The 14,154-nt window shown below is 44.5% G+C and overlaps 1 protein-coding gene across 4 annotated transcripts in view; it reads left to right on the top strand.

Moving 5' to 3' along the window:
* Positions 1–14,154, top strand: part of LOC106602819 (integrin alpha-X) — an 87,803-nt gene that overhangs the window by 7,005 nt on the left and 66,644 nt on the right. For 3 of the 4 annotated variants that reach the window (XM_045716805.1, XM_014195712.2, XM_014195711.2), the window contains exons 5-13: positions 346–460; positions 655–785; positions 1,010–1,155; positions 1,582–1,735; positions 2,007–2,139; positions 2,366–2,439; positions 2,709–2,838; positions 6,952–7,100; positions 7,259–7,408. In XM_045716805.1, the coding sequence (XP_045572761.1) occupies positions 346–460; positions 655–785; positions 1,010–1,155; positions 1,582–1,735; positions 2,007–2,139; positions 2,366–2,439; positions 2,709–2,838; positions 6,952–7,100; positions 7,259–7,408 (1,182 nt within the window). The remainder of the gene's footprint in view (positions 1–345; positions 461–654; positions 786–1,009; positions 1,156–1,581; positions 1,736–2,006; positions 2,140–2,365; positions 2,440–2,708; positions 2,839–6,951; positions 7,101–7,258; positions 7,409–14,154) is intronic. The other variant, XM_045716806.1, reaches the window with a different exon arrangement.

Genomic DNA, 14,154 nt, shown 5'->3' with positions numbered 1-14,154 from the left:
TTTCAGTTCTGACCTTATGAATTTGGGCTTGAAAACTGGCCCTTTCAATTTCCCTTCCCCTCTGCAATTAGAATCAGGAACTAGCTGCTCTTCACAAACATCCTGTGCTACGTGCTTACCCTCTTGTGCCATTTACAGTAAATACATTGTGACCCACAGTATGACCTGACTCAGATACATTGTGAGCTATGACCTATGACCTGACACATGAACTGAGTAATGCTAATTAACTCACTTGATTCGCCATGTGGTTGCTTCCACTGATCTCTATGTATTCTTTGTTTGGGCCCAGCCATTCCTGAGATGGCATTGTTGTAAAGTCTCCTCTCCATTTCTCTGAGCTAGGTGTGTGGACCACGTCGGATCCATGGCTGTGATACTCTAAACTACCTCCAAGGACTTTGTGTTGAGCTGGGACCACAGCTTACGGTCTCACAAACACTGAAGCCTGCCTTTCAAGGTTATACTATTTGTTTTAGAGGATGACATGGTCTGTATTCAATTGATGTCTACTTCAGGTTTTGTGATAATAACTGTAACTGACTTCAAAAACGAACATGTTTGCATTACACGGGACAAGATGTTTCTTTCTGTGAAAGTGCTATATAAATCCAATCTATCAACCAACCAAAATCAATCTGTTCTGTGCTGCAGAGTGCCGTGAGTTTGGCTTGGATGCAGTGATTCTGTTTGACGGATCTCAGAGTATCATAACCAGAGACTTTGTCACCATGATCGACTTCATCAAAAACATTATTCGGATGTTCACTGCCCCCCGTACACAGGTGGGTGTATGGACCTTCTCTGTGTCCATGTCTGTCCGTTCTGTCACGCAGAACTACTGATTATACCACCCTCTTTCTTATTGGTATCTATTGACTCTGTTCCAATATCCACACTAGTAGAATGCATGCCCAATACACTAGCTTTGTTCTAAATAGTATGCTAGTATTGACTCTTTGGACATTGGTCTCAATGGGAACCATAAATGTGTGTCCACTCCTCCCAGGTGGCAGTTGCTCAGTATTCGACAGACACCAGTGCTGTCTTCCACTTTGAGGACTTTGTGTCTGACCCTAACCCTGACACCCTGATGCGATCCGTGGACCATTTCCAGGAGGCGACATACACCCCATCAGCCATCCGCTATGTTCTGTGAGTCAACGGTTGATCTCTTTGGTAAATGCAGAGGTGTTAGTGAAAAAATGGCTCATATGAACGATTAATAAAACTGTAGTATCCAATTTGTATTTATTTATCCTTAATTTAACTAGGCAAGTCAATTAAGAACACATTCTTATTTACAGTAACGTCCTACCAAAAGGGGGAGCAGTCGTTGGTAAAGTCAATCAATAATCAATCCAATTTATTACAAGTTGCAACAGGGAGACACTACCAGCACAAAAGCAGAGTAATGTCTAACTGGCCTCTTAGAGACAGGCCTTTTATATTTGTGCTGCTCACGATTGCCAGGAGGGTCACTAATTGAATCAGTCTACTCTAAAGTACTCTAAAAGTCCCTGTCTCACTCCCCTCCCGCTACACTGTCTCTACTCTGTCCTGTACTGTCCCCGTCCTCAGAGAACAGATGATGACAGAAGAACGGGGGATGAGGAAACATTCCAGGAAGCTGTTGGTTGTGATAACAGACGGCAAATCTAACGACCCTAAAGAGACCTTTAACTCTGTCATACCATTGGCCGAGATGAAGGCCGTCATCAGATTTGCCATTGGGGTGATTTCATGAATCTTTTACTTGCATACAAAATGTCACCCTATTCCCTATATAGTGCACTACTTTTGACTAGAGCCCATAGGGTCAAAAGTAGTGCACTGTGTAGCGAATACGGTGCCATTTCGGACAAAGCTGTGGTGTTCCTCTGGCACTTCTGGTAAGATGATATGGCTGTTAAGTGTTAGATTGGTCTTCATTTTAAGTGCCATCTTAATCTTTTTTGCTCTCTCCCCTCCCCCTCTTTCTCTCCCTCCCTCCTTCCCCATCCCAGGTTGGGAAGCAATTCTCTAGACAAGAGCTTGAGGAGATTGCGTCTTTCCCAAACTTTGTATTTGAGACAAACAGTTTTGATGCTCTGAAATCCATTCAGAATGAGCTTAGGGAGAAGATCTTTGCAATTGAAGGTAGAAAAGGATTTGTATTTAAAAAACACAGCCTATCCATTGAAATGATAACTACAGTATTTACTATATCTTAATTTAAACATTGGATAAGGAATGTGTACCTTTTACATAGACACCTAATTTGGAAGTTTGTGTAATATGTGAATTATAACAGTTTGAAAATGCTTTTTGTCTAGGAAACTGGTATATTGGTTTGTTGATTATTCTCTTTGTTTTGCATGTTCAGGAACTAACTCGACCAACTCCAGGTCTTTTAAACAGGAACTGTCCCAGGGAGGCTTTAGTACCACTCTCTCTGGGGTTAGTGACTGCTCTCTGTCTAGAAAGTGTCTACTAAAGGCCAATATTATTGTTTTTGATTATTACAGAATATCCTTTCAATGTTAATGTCATGTTTAACCAATGTAATGCTTCCCATTTCAGCAGGGTCTGGAGAGTTCTTGCTTATTAAAAGAGCATTTGTACTACTTCCATTAAATATTTATATCACTTTACATCATATTACAGTTTAAAAGTAAAGTATGGTTAAGTAAAGTAACACATGAAGTACTTTTCTCTCTCCTGTGAAGGGTGTGTCTCTGTTTGGGGCAGTAGGGTCATACTCATGGTCTGGGGGCATTGTGGAGGCAGCCAGAGGAGTGAATGCCACGTTCATCAATGCCTCTGCACTGGAGACAGACATGCAGAACTCATATCTGGGTGAGAATGAAGGACTATGGGAAATACACTACTCAAGCTTTTACAAAAGACATCACCAATTCCAGTATACCAACATCACCTATTATAAAATCTAAATAATACCGGCACTTAGACAACAGATAATCGTGAGAGGAGTGTATGCCTATATTGTCAAAAAGACATGCAGAACTATGCCTACAGAACTATGTACTGTATGTATACAATCTCCCACCACTACTGAGCAAAAGAGCAGTGTAAGGAGAAGGAGAAGCATGTGGTGAGGAAACATGTATTCACTACAAATATGACATGTCAGCAACTTATTATATAGATATACTGGAGATGTTCAGAAACTGACACCAGATAGAGAACCTACTAATGTATCACCACTCAAAATGATTGCTCATATCTCATCTCTATTTTGTGTTGGTGCGGGACAGAGACATTTGTTTTTATGAAACTGTAATGTATATCACTATAGTCACTATTTCTATAGGCACTTCTTTCATGTTCTGTTCAGTGTTGGTTCTGGATGGTTATAGAATGATAGCCTGTTTATGTGGTGCCTATTGTAACTGTTCACAGATGTGTGGGCACAGTGCTCTACTGTACTCTGATGTACTCTTTACTCACCTCTGACTGTGTTGCCCAAAGTGACAGCAATCAGATCATAAAGTTTGCAGATGATATTACCGTCATAGGGCTTATCACTAACAGTGACAAGACAGCATATAGACAAGAAGTGTCTAACAGCATGGTGCAGTGAAACAACCTTGAGCTAAATGCAAAGAAAACGAAGGAGATGATTATGGATTTCAGGAAGCATGGGGGAAATCACATTGCTATGAGCATTAATGGCACTGACATGGAGCTGGTGGACTGTTTCAACCATCTCGTCCAATATGACATGGAGCTGGTTGACTGTTTCCACCATCTCGTCCAATATGACATGGAGCTGGTTGACTGTTTCAAGCATCTCGTCCAATATGACATGGAGCTAGTGGACTGTTTCAACCATCTCGTCCAATATGACATGGAGCTGGTGGACTGTTTCAAGCATCTCGTCCAATATCACATGGAGCTGGTGGACTGTTTCAAGCATCTCGTCCAATATCACATGGAGCTGGTGGACTGTTTCAAGCATCTCGTCCAATATGACATGGAGCTGGTGGACTGTTTCAAGCATCTCGTCCAATATGACATGGAGCTGGTGGACTGTTTCAAGCATCTCGTGAAATATGACATGGAGCCGGTGAACTGTTTCAACCATCTCGTCCAATATGACATGGAGCCGGTGGACTGTTTCAAGCATCTCGTCCAATATGACATGGTCAACCAACACAAATGATGTGATGAAGGTACAGCAACATCTCAATTTCCTAAGGCAACTAAGGAAGTTTGGCGTGAGTGCAGGCATTCTAGTCAACTTTTATCATTGCCAGGAAAGAGCATCCTGGCTGGATCCATCACCGTGTGGTATGGTAACACCAACACACAAGACTGAAAAAGGCTTCAGAGGGTAGTGCGCACTGCAGAGATAATCAACTATCCTCCCCTCTATCGGTGCCATCTACGGAGTCAGATCCCTCACTAGGGCCAAAAAGACAATATGGGACTCCAGACATCCCGCCAGCGCACTGTTCTCACACTTCAAATCGAACTTTATGTCACATGCGCCGAATACAAGTGTAGACCTTACCGTGAAATGCTTACTTACAAGCCCTTAACCAACAGCACAGTTCAAGAAGAGTTAAGAAAATATTTACCAAAAAGTAAAAAATAAAAAAAAGTAACACAACATAACAATAACGAGGCTATATACAGGGGGTACCGGTACCGAGTCAGTGTGGAGGCTATATACAGGGGGTACCGGTACTGAGTCAGTGTGCGGGGGTACAGGTTTGAGGTCATTTGTACATGTAGGTAGGGGTGAAGTGACTATGCATAGATGACAGCGAGTAGCAGTGTACAAAACAAATGGGGGGGGGGATCAATGTAAATGTCCGGTGGCGATTTGATAATTGTTCAGTAGTCTAATGGCTTGGGGATAGAAGCTGTGAAGGAGCCTTTTGGTCCAAGACTTGGCGCTCCGGTACCGCTTGCCGTGCGGTAGCAGAGAAAACAGTCTATGACTTGAGTGACTGGAGTCTCTGACAAGTCTCTAACAACGCCTACTATATTGGTCCTGGATGGCAGGAAGCTTGGCCCCAGTGATGTACTGGGCTGTATGCACTACCCTCAGTAGCACCTTACGGTCAGATGCCGAGCCGTTGCCATACCAGGCGGTGATACAACCGGTCAGGATGTTCTCGATGGTGCAGCTGTAGAACTTTTGGACCATGATAGATCTTTGGTGATGTGGACACCAAGGAACTTGAAGCTCTCAACCTGCTCCACTATAGCCCAGTTGATGTTCATGGGGGCATGTTCGGCCCACCTTTTCCTGTAGTCCACGATCAGCTCCTTTGTCTTGCTCACATTTGAGGGAGAGGTTGTTGTGCTGGCACCACACTGCCAGTTCTCTGACCTCCTCCCTATAGGCTGTCTCATTGTTCAGTGAATTTAATGATGGTGTTGGAGTCGTGTTTAGCCACGCAGTCGTGGGTGAACAGGGATTACAGGAGGGGACAAAGTGCACACCCCTGAGGGGCCCCAGTGTTGATGATCAGCGTGGCAGACGTGTTGTTGCCTACCCTTACCACCTCGGGGCGGCCCTTCAGAAAGTCCAGGATCCAGTTGCAGAGGGAGGTGTTTAGTCCCATGGTCCTTAGCTTAGTGATGAGCTTTGTGGGCACTATGGTGTTGAACGCTGAGCTGTAGTCAATGAACAGCATTCTCACATACGTGTTCCTTTTGTCCAGGTGGGAAAGGACAGTGTGGAGTGTGATTGAGATTGCGTCATCTGTGGATCTGTTGGGGCGGTATGTGAATTGGAGTGGGTCTAGGGTGTCCGGGAGGATTGTGTTGATGTGAGCCATGACCAGCCTTTCAAAGCACTTCATGGCTACTGACCTGAGTGCTACGGGGCGGTAATAATTTAGGCAGGTTACCTTCGCTTCCTTGGGCACAGGGACTATGGTGGTCTGTTTGAAACATGTAGGTATTACATACTCAGTCAGGGAGAGGTTGAAAATGTCAGTGAAGGCACTTGCCAGTTGGTCCGCGGAATGCTTTGAGTACATATCCTGGGTATCCTTCTGGCCCCGCGGCTTTGTGAATGTTGACCTGTTTAAAGGTCTTGTTCACATTGGCTATCGAGAGCTTTATCACACAGTCAACCAAAAAGCTGGTGCTGTCGTGCATGGTAGCATTTAGCTCGTCCTGTAGGCTCACGTCACTGGGCAGCTCGTGTCTGGGTTTCCCTTTATAGTCCGTAATAATTTTAGAGCCCTGGCACAACCAACAAGCGTCAGAGCCGGTGTAGTAGGATTCAATCTTAATCCTGTATTGACGCTTTGCTTGTTTGATGATTCATCTGAGGGCATAGCGGGATTTCTTATAGGCGTCCGGATTAGTGTCCCGCTCCTTGAAAGCGGCAGCTCTAGCCTTTAGCGCGATGTGGATGTTGCCTGTAATCCATGGCTTCTGGTTGGGATATGTACGTACGGTCACTGTGGGAACGACGTCATCAATGCCCTTATTGATGAAGCCAATGACTGAGGTGGTATACTCCTCAATGCCATTGGATGAATCCCGGAACATATTCCAGTCTGTGCTAGCAAAACAGTCCTGTAGTGTAGCATCCGCGCCATCTGACCACTTCCGTATTGAACTGATTTAAGTTTGCCTGCATTAAAGTCCCATCTCAAGGATGATCAATGGAAACAGGATACACCTGAGCTCATTTTTGAGTCTCACAGCAAAGGGTCTGAGTACTTATTTATTTATTTCTGTTTTAAATTTGTTATACATTTGCAAACATTTCTAAAAACCTGTTTTCACTTCATCATTATGGGGTGTGTATTGATTGAGGAAAAAATTATATAAAATCCGTTTTAGAATAAGGGTGTAATGTAACAAAAAGTCAGGGGTTCTGAACACTTTCTGATGGCACTGTATGTATTACTTTTAATACCTGCAAATGTCAAATAAGCTTATTAAACTTGAACTCATATGCTGTATGTGTCTGTACAGGTTACTCAGTGGCAGTGGCAGAGACAGTGAATGGCAGTATATATTTTGCAGGAGCTCCCAGGTTCAACCATACTGGGCTGGTCCTGGTCTTCCAGAGGGATCCTCTCCAACAGGAGTGGACTGTCACTCACAGGATACCTGGTTCTCAGGTGAGAGAAAGACCAGAGAGGCACCCTATGCCCTATTGACCACAGCCTATGGGGAAATCAGAAGACCCTAAGAAGGCAACCAGAATGCAAAGTCGTCATTACCATGTTGCTCTTTACCTAATAATGTTTCCCTCCACTGTTTCTCTCTATCTCCCTAGCTTGGTTCCTACTTCGGGGCAGAGCTGTGTGTGTTAGAGAGCCATGCTGGGCCAGGGGAGGGCCGTGCTGGGCTGCTAGTTGTTGGGGCTCCTTGGTATCACACCCAGGATGTTGGGGGAGAGGTCCACGTCTGTACGCTGGAGACTGGAGTAAGAGTGGCTACATAACACCCCATACTTACACGAAGGACGGAATTAAATAGAACACTGTATTGCAGATCTATGTTTTGGTCAATATCATACTAAACCAACCAATTCAGTAGTAGATTAATTGAAATATAATTCATAAACTGAAAATGTGCATTATCAATTCATGAATGGTTATGATTCAGGTTGACTATTTTCGTCTGAATGACTCTAACCAACACTGCTGTGTTCATATACAGCTTACAAAACACTCAAATACTACAGTACAGAATTTCAGACACACATTGCACAATTGCCGTTACAGCTTCCTGTGTGTGTGTGTGTGTGTGTGTGTGTGTGTGTGTGTGTGTGTGTGTGTGTGTGTGTGTGTGTGTGTGTGTGTGTGTGTGTGTGTGTGTGTGTGTGTGTGTGTGTGTGTGTGTGTGTGTGTGTCAAAAGACAGGTATTCATATTCAAGGCATTCACATTTTCAACAGATTTCAAAGATAAAACACCAGCAGGGGGCGGAAGAGTGTATGCATTGTGGAACCCATCATTAGCTTGTGTTTCCCTGGGGAACATATATACTGGTGCACCTTTGTGATAGCAGGTGGTGAAATGTTTGGTGAAAAGGCATTTCACTGGAAGTCCTTCATGGAAGAGGAGACTCATTCATACACATTCAGCTCATTTAGGATTCTGGAGACTCAACCTGTTATCAACCTAACTAATTAGCTAGCTAACTAACTAACTGACTAAATAAATAAAAGAAGTCAGAAGAAAATTGAGTTGTTCCTTGCATCCTTCAGTCCTTAAAGAGGCCTTTTTCAAGTTTGGGCAAAGAGCTGCAGTGTGAACCATACACAACTTGACAGTTGATAACCGCGTGGCAGTGAAGACAAAAGGATTAACGGCCTGAAGTCAGGAACGCTGTCGTCGCAGAGAGGAGTATTGACTGACACCTCAACATGGCGTTGGAAGCTCTTGGAATAACAGTGAAGGAGCTGAAGCAAAAAATAACTTTTACCAAGCAGCAAACTTCCTCAGCAGAGTCGCAAAGCACATGACTAAAAGAGAACTACAAGAGGAGTTCAAGAAGCTCAAGTTGGAGGCGAGGACGGTCAGTGAGACAAATGACGAGTACAGGGCTGGCCTTCTGGCAGACATTGAAGCTGGATCCGATGAGGGTGAAGAAGCTGAACTGAGCAAGGAGAAGCAGACTGAACTTGAGAAGACATTCCAAGAATGCGATGCTTCGATTGGATGAAGTCAGGGAGATGGTCCAGTCCAATCTATGGCCTAGATACGGCGAAAATGAGGTGAGGTCTGCAATCCATGAAGCCGAGACAGCCTGTGATGGAGTTGCTCAGATACCTGTTACCGCTGTAAACAGAGATGGCTTTGAGCTACTGTGCAATCGCAAGCCTAGCAGAGTGGGAGATGTGGATTCCAGTGGCAGAAAAGGAAAGGCTGGGAGGGAGAGTGAAGGATCTGAAGGCATTCGGTAACAACCTTGAAGCAAGGAGGGCAGAATTTCTCACAGCACAAAGAATTGCAGAAGAGGAGAGAGACAGAGGGAGAGTGCCGCAGGTGCCCATGCCAGCTCCACAACCGACACTGAGGATAAAGCCAATCTGTCTACCCAGGTTCAGTGGGTATAAAAGGAATTTCCATTGATGGAGAAGAGACTGGGAGAGTTTGCAAAAGCAGGGGGAACCAACAGGCTCAGTCGAAGTAAAGAGGATCCAACTCATTGACAGTATAGATGAGAGGATATGCAGAGGCCTCCGTTTGTCTTCTTACAACACTGCTGAGGACATGTTCAGGGTGCTGGAGAACAGATATGGAAACAAGTCTACAATTGCCTTGGAGATAATGGAGGATCTGGAGAAAATTCCTGCTTTAAGGGCAAATCAGCCTAGGAAAGTTATCCACATCAATCAATCAAATGTATTTTTATAAAGCCCTTCGTACATCAGCTGATATCTCAAAGTGCTGTAACCCAGCCTAAAACCCCAAACAGCAAGCAAAGCATGTGAAAAAAGCACGGTGGCTAGGAAAAACTCCCTAGGAAAAACTCCCTAGAAAGGCCAAAAACCTAGGAAGAAACCTAGAGAGGAACCAGGCTATGAGGGGTGGCCAGTCCTCTTCTGGCTGTGCAGGGTGGATATTATAACAGCAGCATAAATACTGGAGGCTGAGACAGGAGGGATCAGAAGACACTGTGGCCCCATCCGATGATACCCCCGGACAGGGCCAAACAGGCAGGATATAACCCCACCCACTTTGCCAAAGCACAGCCCCCACACCACTAGAGGGATGTCTCCAACCACCAACTTACCGTCCTAAGACAAGGCCGAGTATAGCCCACAACGATCTCCGCCATGGCCAACCCAGACAGGAAGACCACGTCAGTGACTCAACCCACTCAAGTGACGCACCCCTCCCATGGACGGCATGGAAGAACACCAGTAAGCCAGTGACTCAGCCCCTGTAAAAGGGTTAGAGGCAGAGAATCCCAGTGGAGAGAGGGGAACCGGCAAGGCAGAGACAGCAAGGGCGGTTCGTTGCTCCAGCCTTTCCGTTCACCTTCTCACTCCTGGGCCAGACTATACTTAATCATAGGACCTACTGAAGAGATAAGTCTTCAGTAAAGACTTAAAGGTTGAGACTGAGTCTGCGTCTCTCACATTGGTAGGCAGACCATTCCATAAAAATGGAGCTCTATGATCCAAACTATAGAGAAGGCCCTGGATGACCTCACAGAGCTTGGAAACACAGGAGCCATCAACAACCCTCTAGTGATCAGATTCATAGAAAGCAAGTTACCTGACAACATCAAGAGAGAGTGGCTTGTCTTCATGGTTAACCTGTTTGGGATAGGGGGCAGTATTTTCACGGCCGGATAAAAAACGTACCCGATTTAATCTGGTTACTACTCCTGCCCAGTAACTAGAATATGCATATAATTAGTAGATTTGGATAGAAAACACTCTAAAGTTTCTAAAACTGTTTGAATGGTGTCTGTGAGTATAACAGAACGCATATGGCAGGCCAAAACCTGAGAAGATTCTATACGGGAAGTGCCCTGTCTGACCATTTCTTGTCTTTCTATAGCCTCTCTATCAAAAATACAGCTTCTGTGCTGTAACGTGACATTTTCTAAGGCTTTCATTGGCTCTAGGAAGGCGCCAGAATGTGGAATGATAGCTCTGCAGTCTCTGGGCGAAAAACAGCAGGGGTTTTGGTGAGTGGTCCTTCTGGGAACAATGACACTGGAGCGCTCATGCACGAGCTGACTCCATTTTTTTCTTTCAGTGTTTGAACGAATACGTCGTCGCCCGGTTGGAATATTATCGCTATTTTACGAGAAAAATTGCATAAAAATTGATTTTAAACAGCGTTTGACATGCTTCGAAGTACGGTAATGGAATATTTAGAAATCTTTTGTCACGAAACGCGCCAGCGCGTCACCCTTCAGATAGTGACTTGAACGCACGAACAAAACGGAGCTATTTGGATATAACTATGGATTATTTCGAACCAAAACAACATTTGTTGTTGAAGTAGAAGTCCTGGGAGTGCATTCTGACGAAGAACAGCAAAGGTAATCCAATTTTTCTTATAGTAAATCTGAGGGTGAGGGCCAAACTTGGTGGGTGTCAAATTTACTAGCCGTGATGGCCGGGCTATCTACTCAGAATATTGCAAAATGTGCATTCACCGAAAAGCTATTTTAAAATCTGACACCGTGATTGCATAAAAGAGTTCTGTATCTATAATTCTTAAAATAATTGTTATGTTTTTTGTCAACGTTAATCGTGAGTAATTTAGTACATTCACCGGAAGTTTTCGGTGGGTATGCTAGTTCTGAACAAAACATGCTAATGTAAAAAGCTGTTTTTTTATATAAATATGAACTTGATTGAACAAAACATGCATGTATTGTATAACATAATGTCCTAGGGGTGTCATCTGATGAAGATCAAAGGTTAGTGCTGCATTTAGTTGTGGTTTTGGTTTTTGTGACATATATGCTAGCTTGAAAAATGGGTGTGTGATTATTTCTGGCTGGGTCCTCTCCTGATATAATCTAATGTTTTGCTTTCGCTGTAAAGCCTTTTTGAAATTGTACAACGTGGTTAGATAGTCTTATCTTTCAAATGGTGTAAAATAGTCATATGTTTGAGAAATTGAAATTATAGCATTTAAGGTTTTTCGTATTTCGCGCCAGGCGCTGTCCATAAGAGGTTTAATCCGAGGAATAATGTCACACCAGACAATCACTTTGGGAACGTTCTTAAATTCCTGAAAACATAAGAGGAAATTCTTGAAAAACTGGAGCAGCTGGGAGTGAGTGAAAGGCCAGAAAAGAGAAATGCTTGCATGGAGAGGAAATATGCGTCCACGCGGTCCACTGTGGAGATGAAAAGCACAGAAAATATATTATTTTGCAAGCGTTTCAAGGAACTGAAGCCGGTGGAAAAGTTGGCTGCTGTAGAAAAGCTGGGGGCCTGCAAGAGGTGCTTGGTCTGTCATGGAGAAGATGATGAAAGAGACATACCTGTGCAGGAACAGAAACTGTAAAAAAGACCACCATTTTTTTCTATGCCTGAAGGGAGACTTCAAGAGGAGTGACTCAGAAAGAAGACAATTCAATGTGAGAAGGCATAGGCGGACTGAGGAGCAGGAGGAATTTGTATCTAAACTCTCCCCAGAGATGGCGGACAAATTCAAGAGAGTGTTTACCAACATCACCGCAAAGACAAACTGTGTTGAAAAGATCCAGCTTGGAGAGATTGTGTCAAGTGCAGTAGAAGAATTGCCAGTTATTCTAATGCTGCTCGAGGTAACTGCCAATGCAGGACAAAAAAATTGGAACCCTGATCGACTTGGCATCGGACACAAATTATATCACCCACAGAGCTGCCAGGAGATTAAATCTTCAAAGTGAAAACATCACTTTAGTCGTCCATGGAGTTGGGGGGGATGGCCATGAAGGTTAAAACCAGAAGATATCTCCTCAGAGTGAGGGTCAAAATGCCTAGAGGCACAGAAAGAGCCTATGAGCTTGTCTGCTATGGTTTGAATGAAATTGCCAACATCCACAGAGTCATCAAACCTGAGCAACTCAAGAAGTTCTTCCCAGAAGTCAGTCTAGGAGATCTGAGGAGACCGGAGAGCATTGAGCTACTGATAAGCCACCGCGAAGGAAGACTTGCTCCGCAAAGAGTGAAGGTGATTGGATCAACAAAGTACATCTGAGCTTGAAAATGAAGCTTCAAAGCATGAAACAGAGTGGAGCTGGAAGATCCACCCAGCAGACTCCCCTCACAGGAAGGGTGCTGCAGAAGCAGCTGTTCGCTCTGTGAAGCGGGCCTTGCACAATATGAGAGGAGAAGGACTCTTCACATGGAGTGAGTTTCAAACATTTATGTTCATGGCTGCTAACCTTGCCAATGAAAGGCCCATAGATGCCAGGACTCAGAGCCGGGAGGACTGCATAGAATACATCAGCCCTAATTTTCTTCTGCTTGGAAGGACTGGACCTAGGGGAGACTTAGGACGCTTTTAGTTTGAAGACTACTCCTACAAACGGTTAAGAGTCATTCAAGCGGAAGTTAACTGGTTCTGGAGGAAGTAGAGTCAGTTGGCTGGACCTAACCTGTTTGTGAGGAGTAAGTGGCACACAAAGCAGCGAAACGTGGCCGTTGGAGAATTTCAGACACACATTGCACAATTGCAGTTACAGCTTCCTGTGTGTGTGTGTGTGTGTGTGTGTGTGTGTGTGTGTGTGTGTGTGTGTGTGTGTGTGTGTGTGTGTGTGTGTGTGTGTGTGTGTGTTGCTTCACTTTTTCCCAATTTTTTTTTACATTACAGCCTAAAAAACAGAAGATTTGCTGTGAGACTCGAAATTGAGCTCAGGTGCATCCTGTTTCCATTGATCATCCTTGATGTTTCTACAACTTGATTGGAGTCCACCTGTGGTACATTCAATTGATTGGACATGATTTGGAAAGGAACACACCTGTCTATATAAGGTCTCACAGTTGACAGTGCATGTCAGAGCAAAAACCAAGCCAGGAGGTCGAAGGAATTGTCTGTAGAGCTCAGAGACAGGATTGTTCAGAGGCACAGATCAAGGGAAGGGTACCAAAAAATGTCTTCAGCATTGAAGGTCCCCAAGAACACAGTGGCCTCCATCATTCTTAAATGGAAGAAGTTTGGAACCACCAAGACTCTTCCTAGAGCTGGCCACCCGGCCAAAATGAGCAATCGGGGGAGAAGGGCCTTGGTCAGAGAGGTGACCAAGAACCCAATGGTCACTCTGACAGAGTTCCTTTGTGGAGATGGGAGAACCTTCTGAAGGACAATCATCTCTGCAGCACTTCACAAATCAGGCCTTTATGGTAGAGTGGCCAGACGGAAGCCAGTCCTGACTATTCACGATCGAGAGAAAGATGAACGGAGCAAAGTACAGAGAGATCCTTGATGAAAACCTGTTCCAGAGCACTCAGGACCTCAGAAGGTTCACCTTCCAACAGGACAACGACCCTAAGCACACAGCCAAGACAACGCAGGACATGCTTTGAGAGAAGTCTTTGAATTTCCTTAAGTGGCCCAGCTAGACTTGAACTCGATCAAACATCTCTGGACAGACCTGAAAATAGCTGTGCAGCGGTGCTCCCCATCCAACCTGACAGAGCTTGAGATGATCTGCAGAGAAGAATGGGAGAAACTCCCCAAATACAGGTGTGCCAAGCTTGTAG

The sequence above is a fragment of the Salmo salar genome, chromosome ssa04, assembly GCF_905237065.1.
Source record: "Salmo salar chromosome ssa04, Ssal_v3.1, whole genome shotgun sequence".
NCBI lineage: Eukaryota > Metazoa > Chordata > Actinopteri > Salmoniformes > Salmonidae > Salmo > Salmo salar.
Note: the sequence above shows the minus strand (reverse complement) of the source record. Positions and strands in the feature narration are given on the sequence as shown.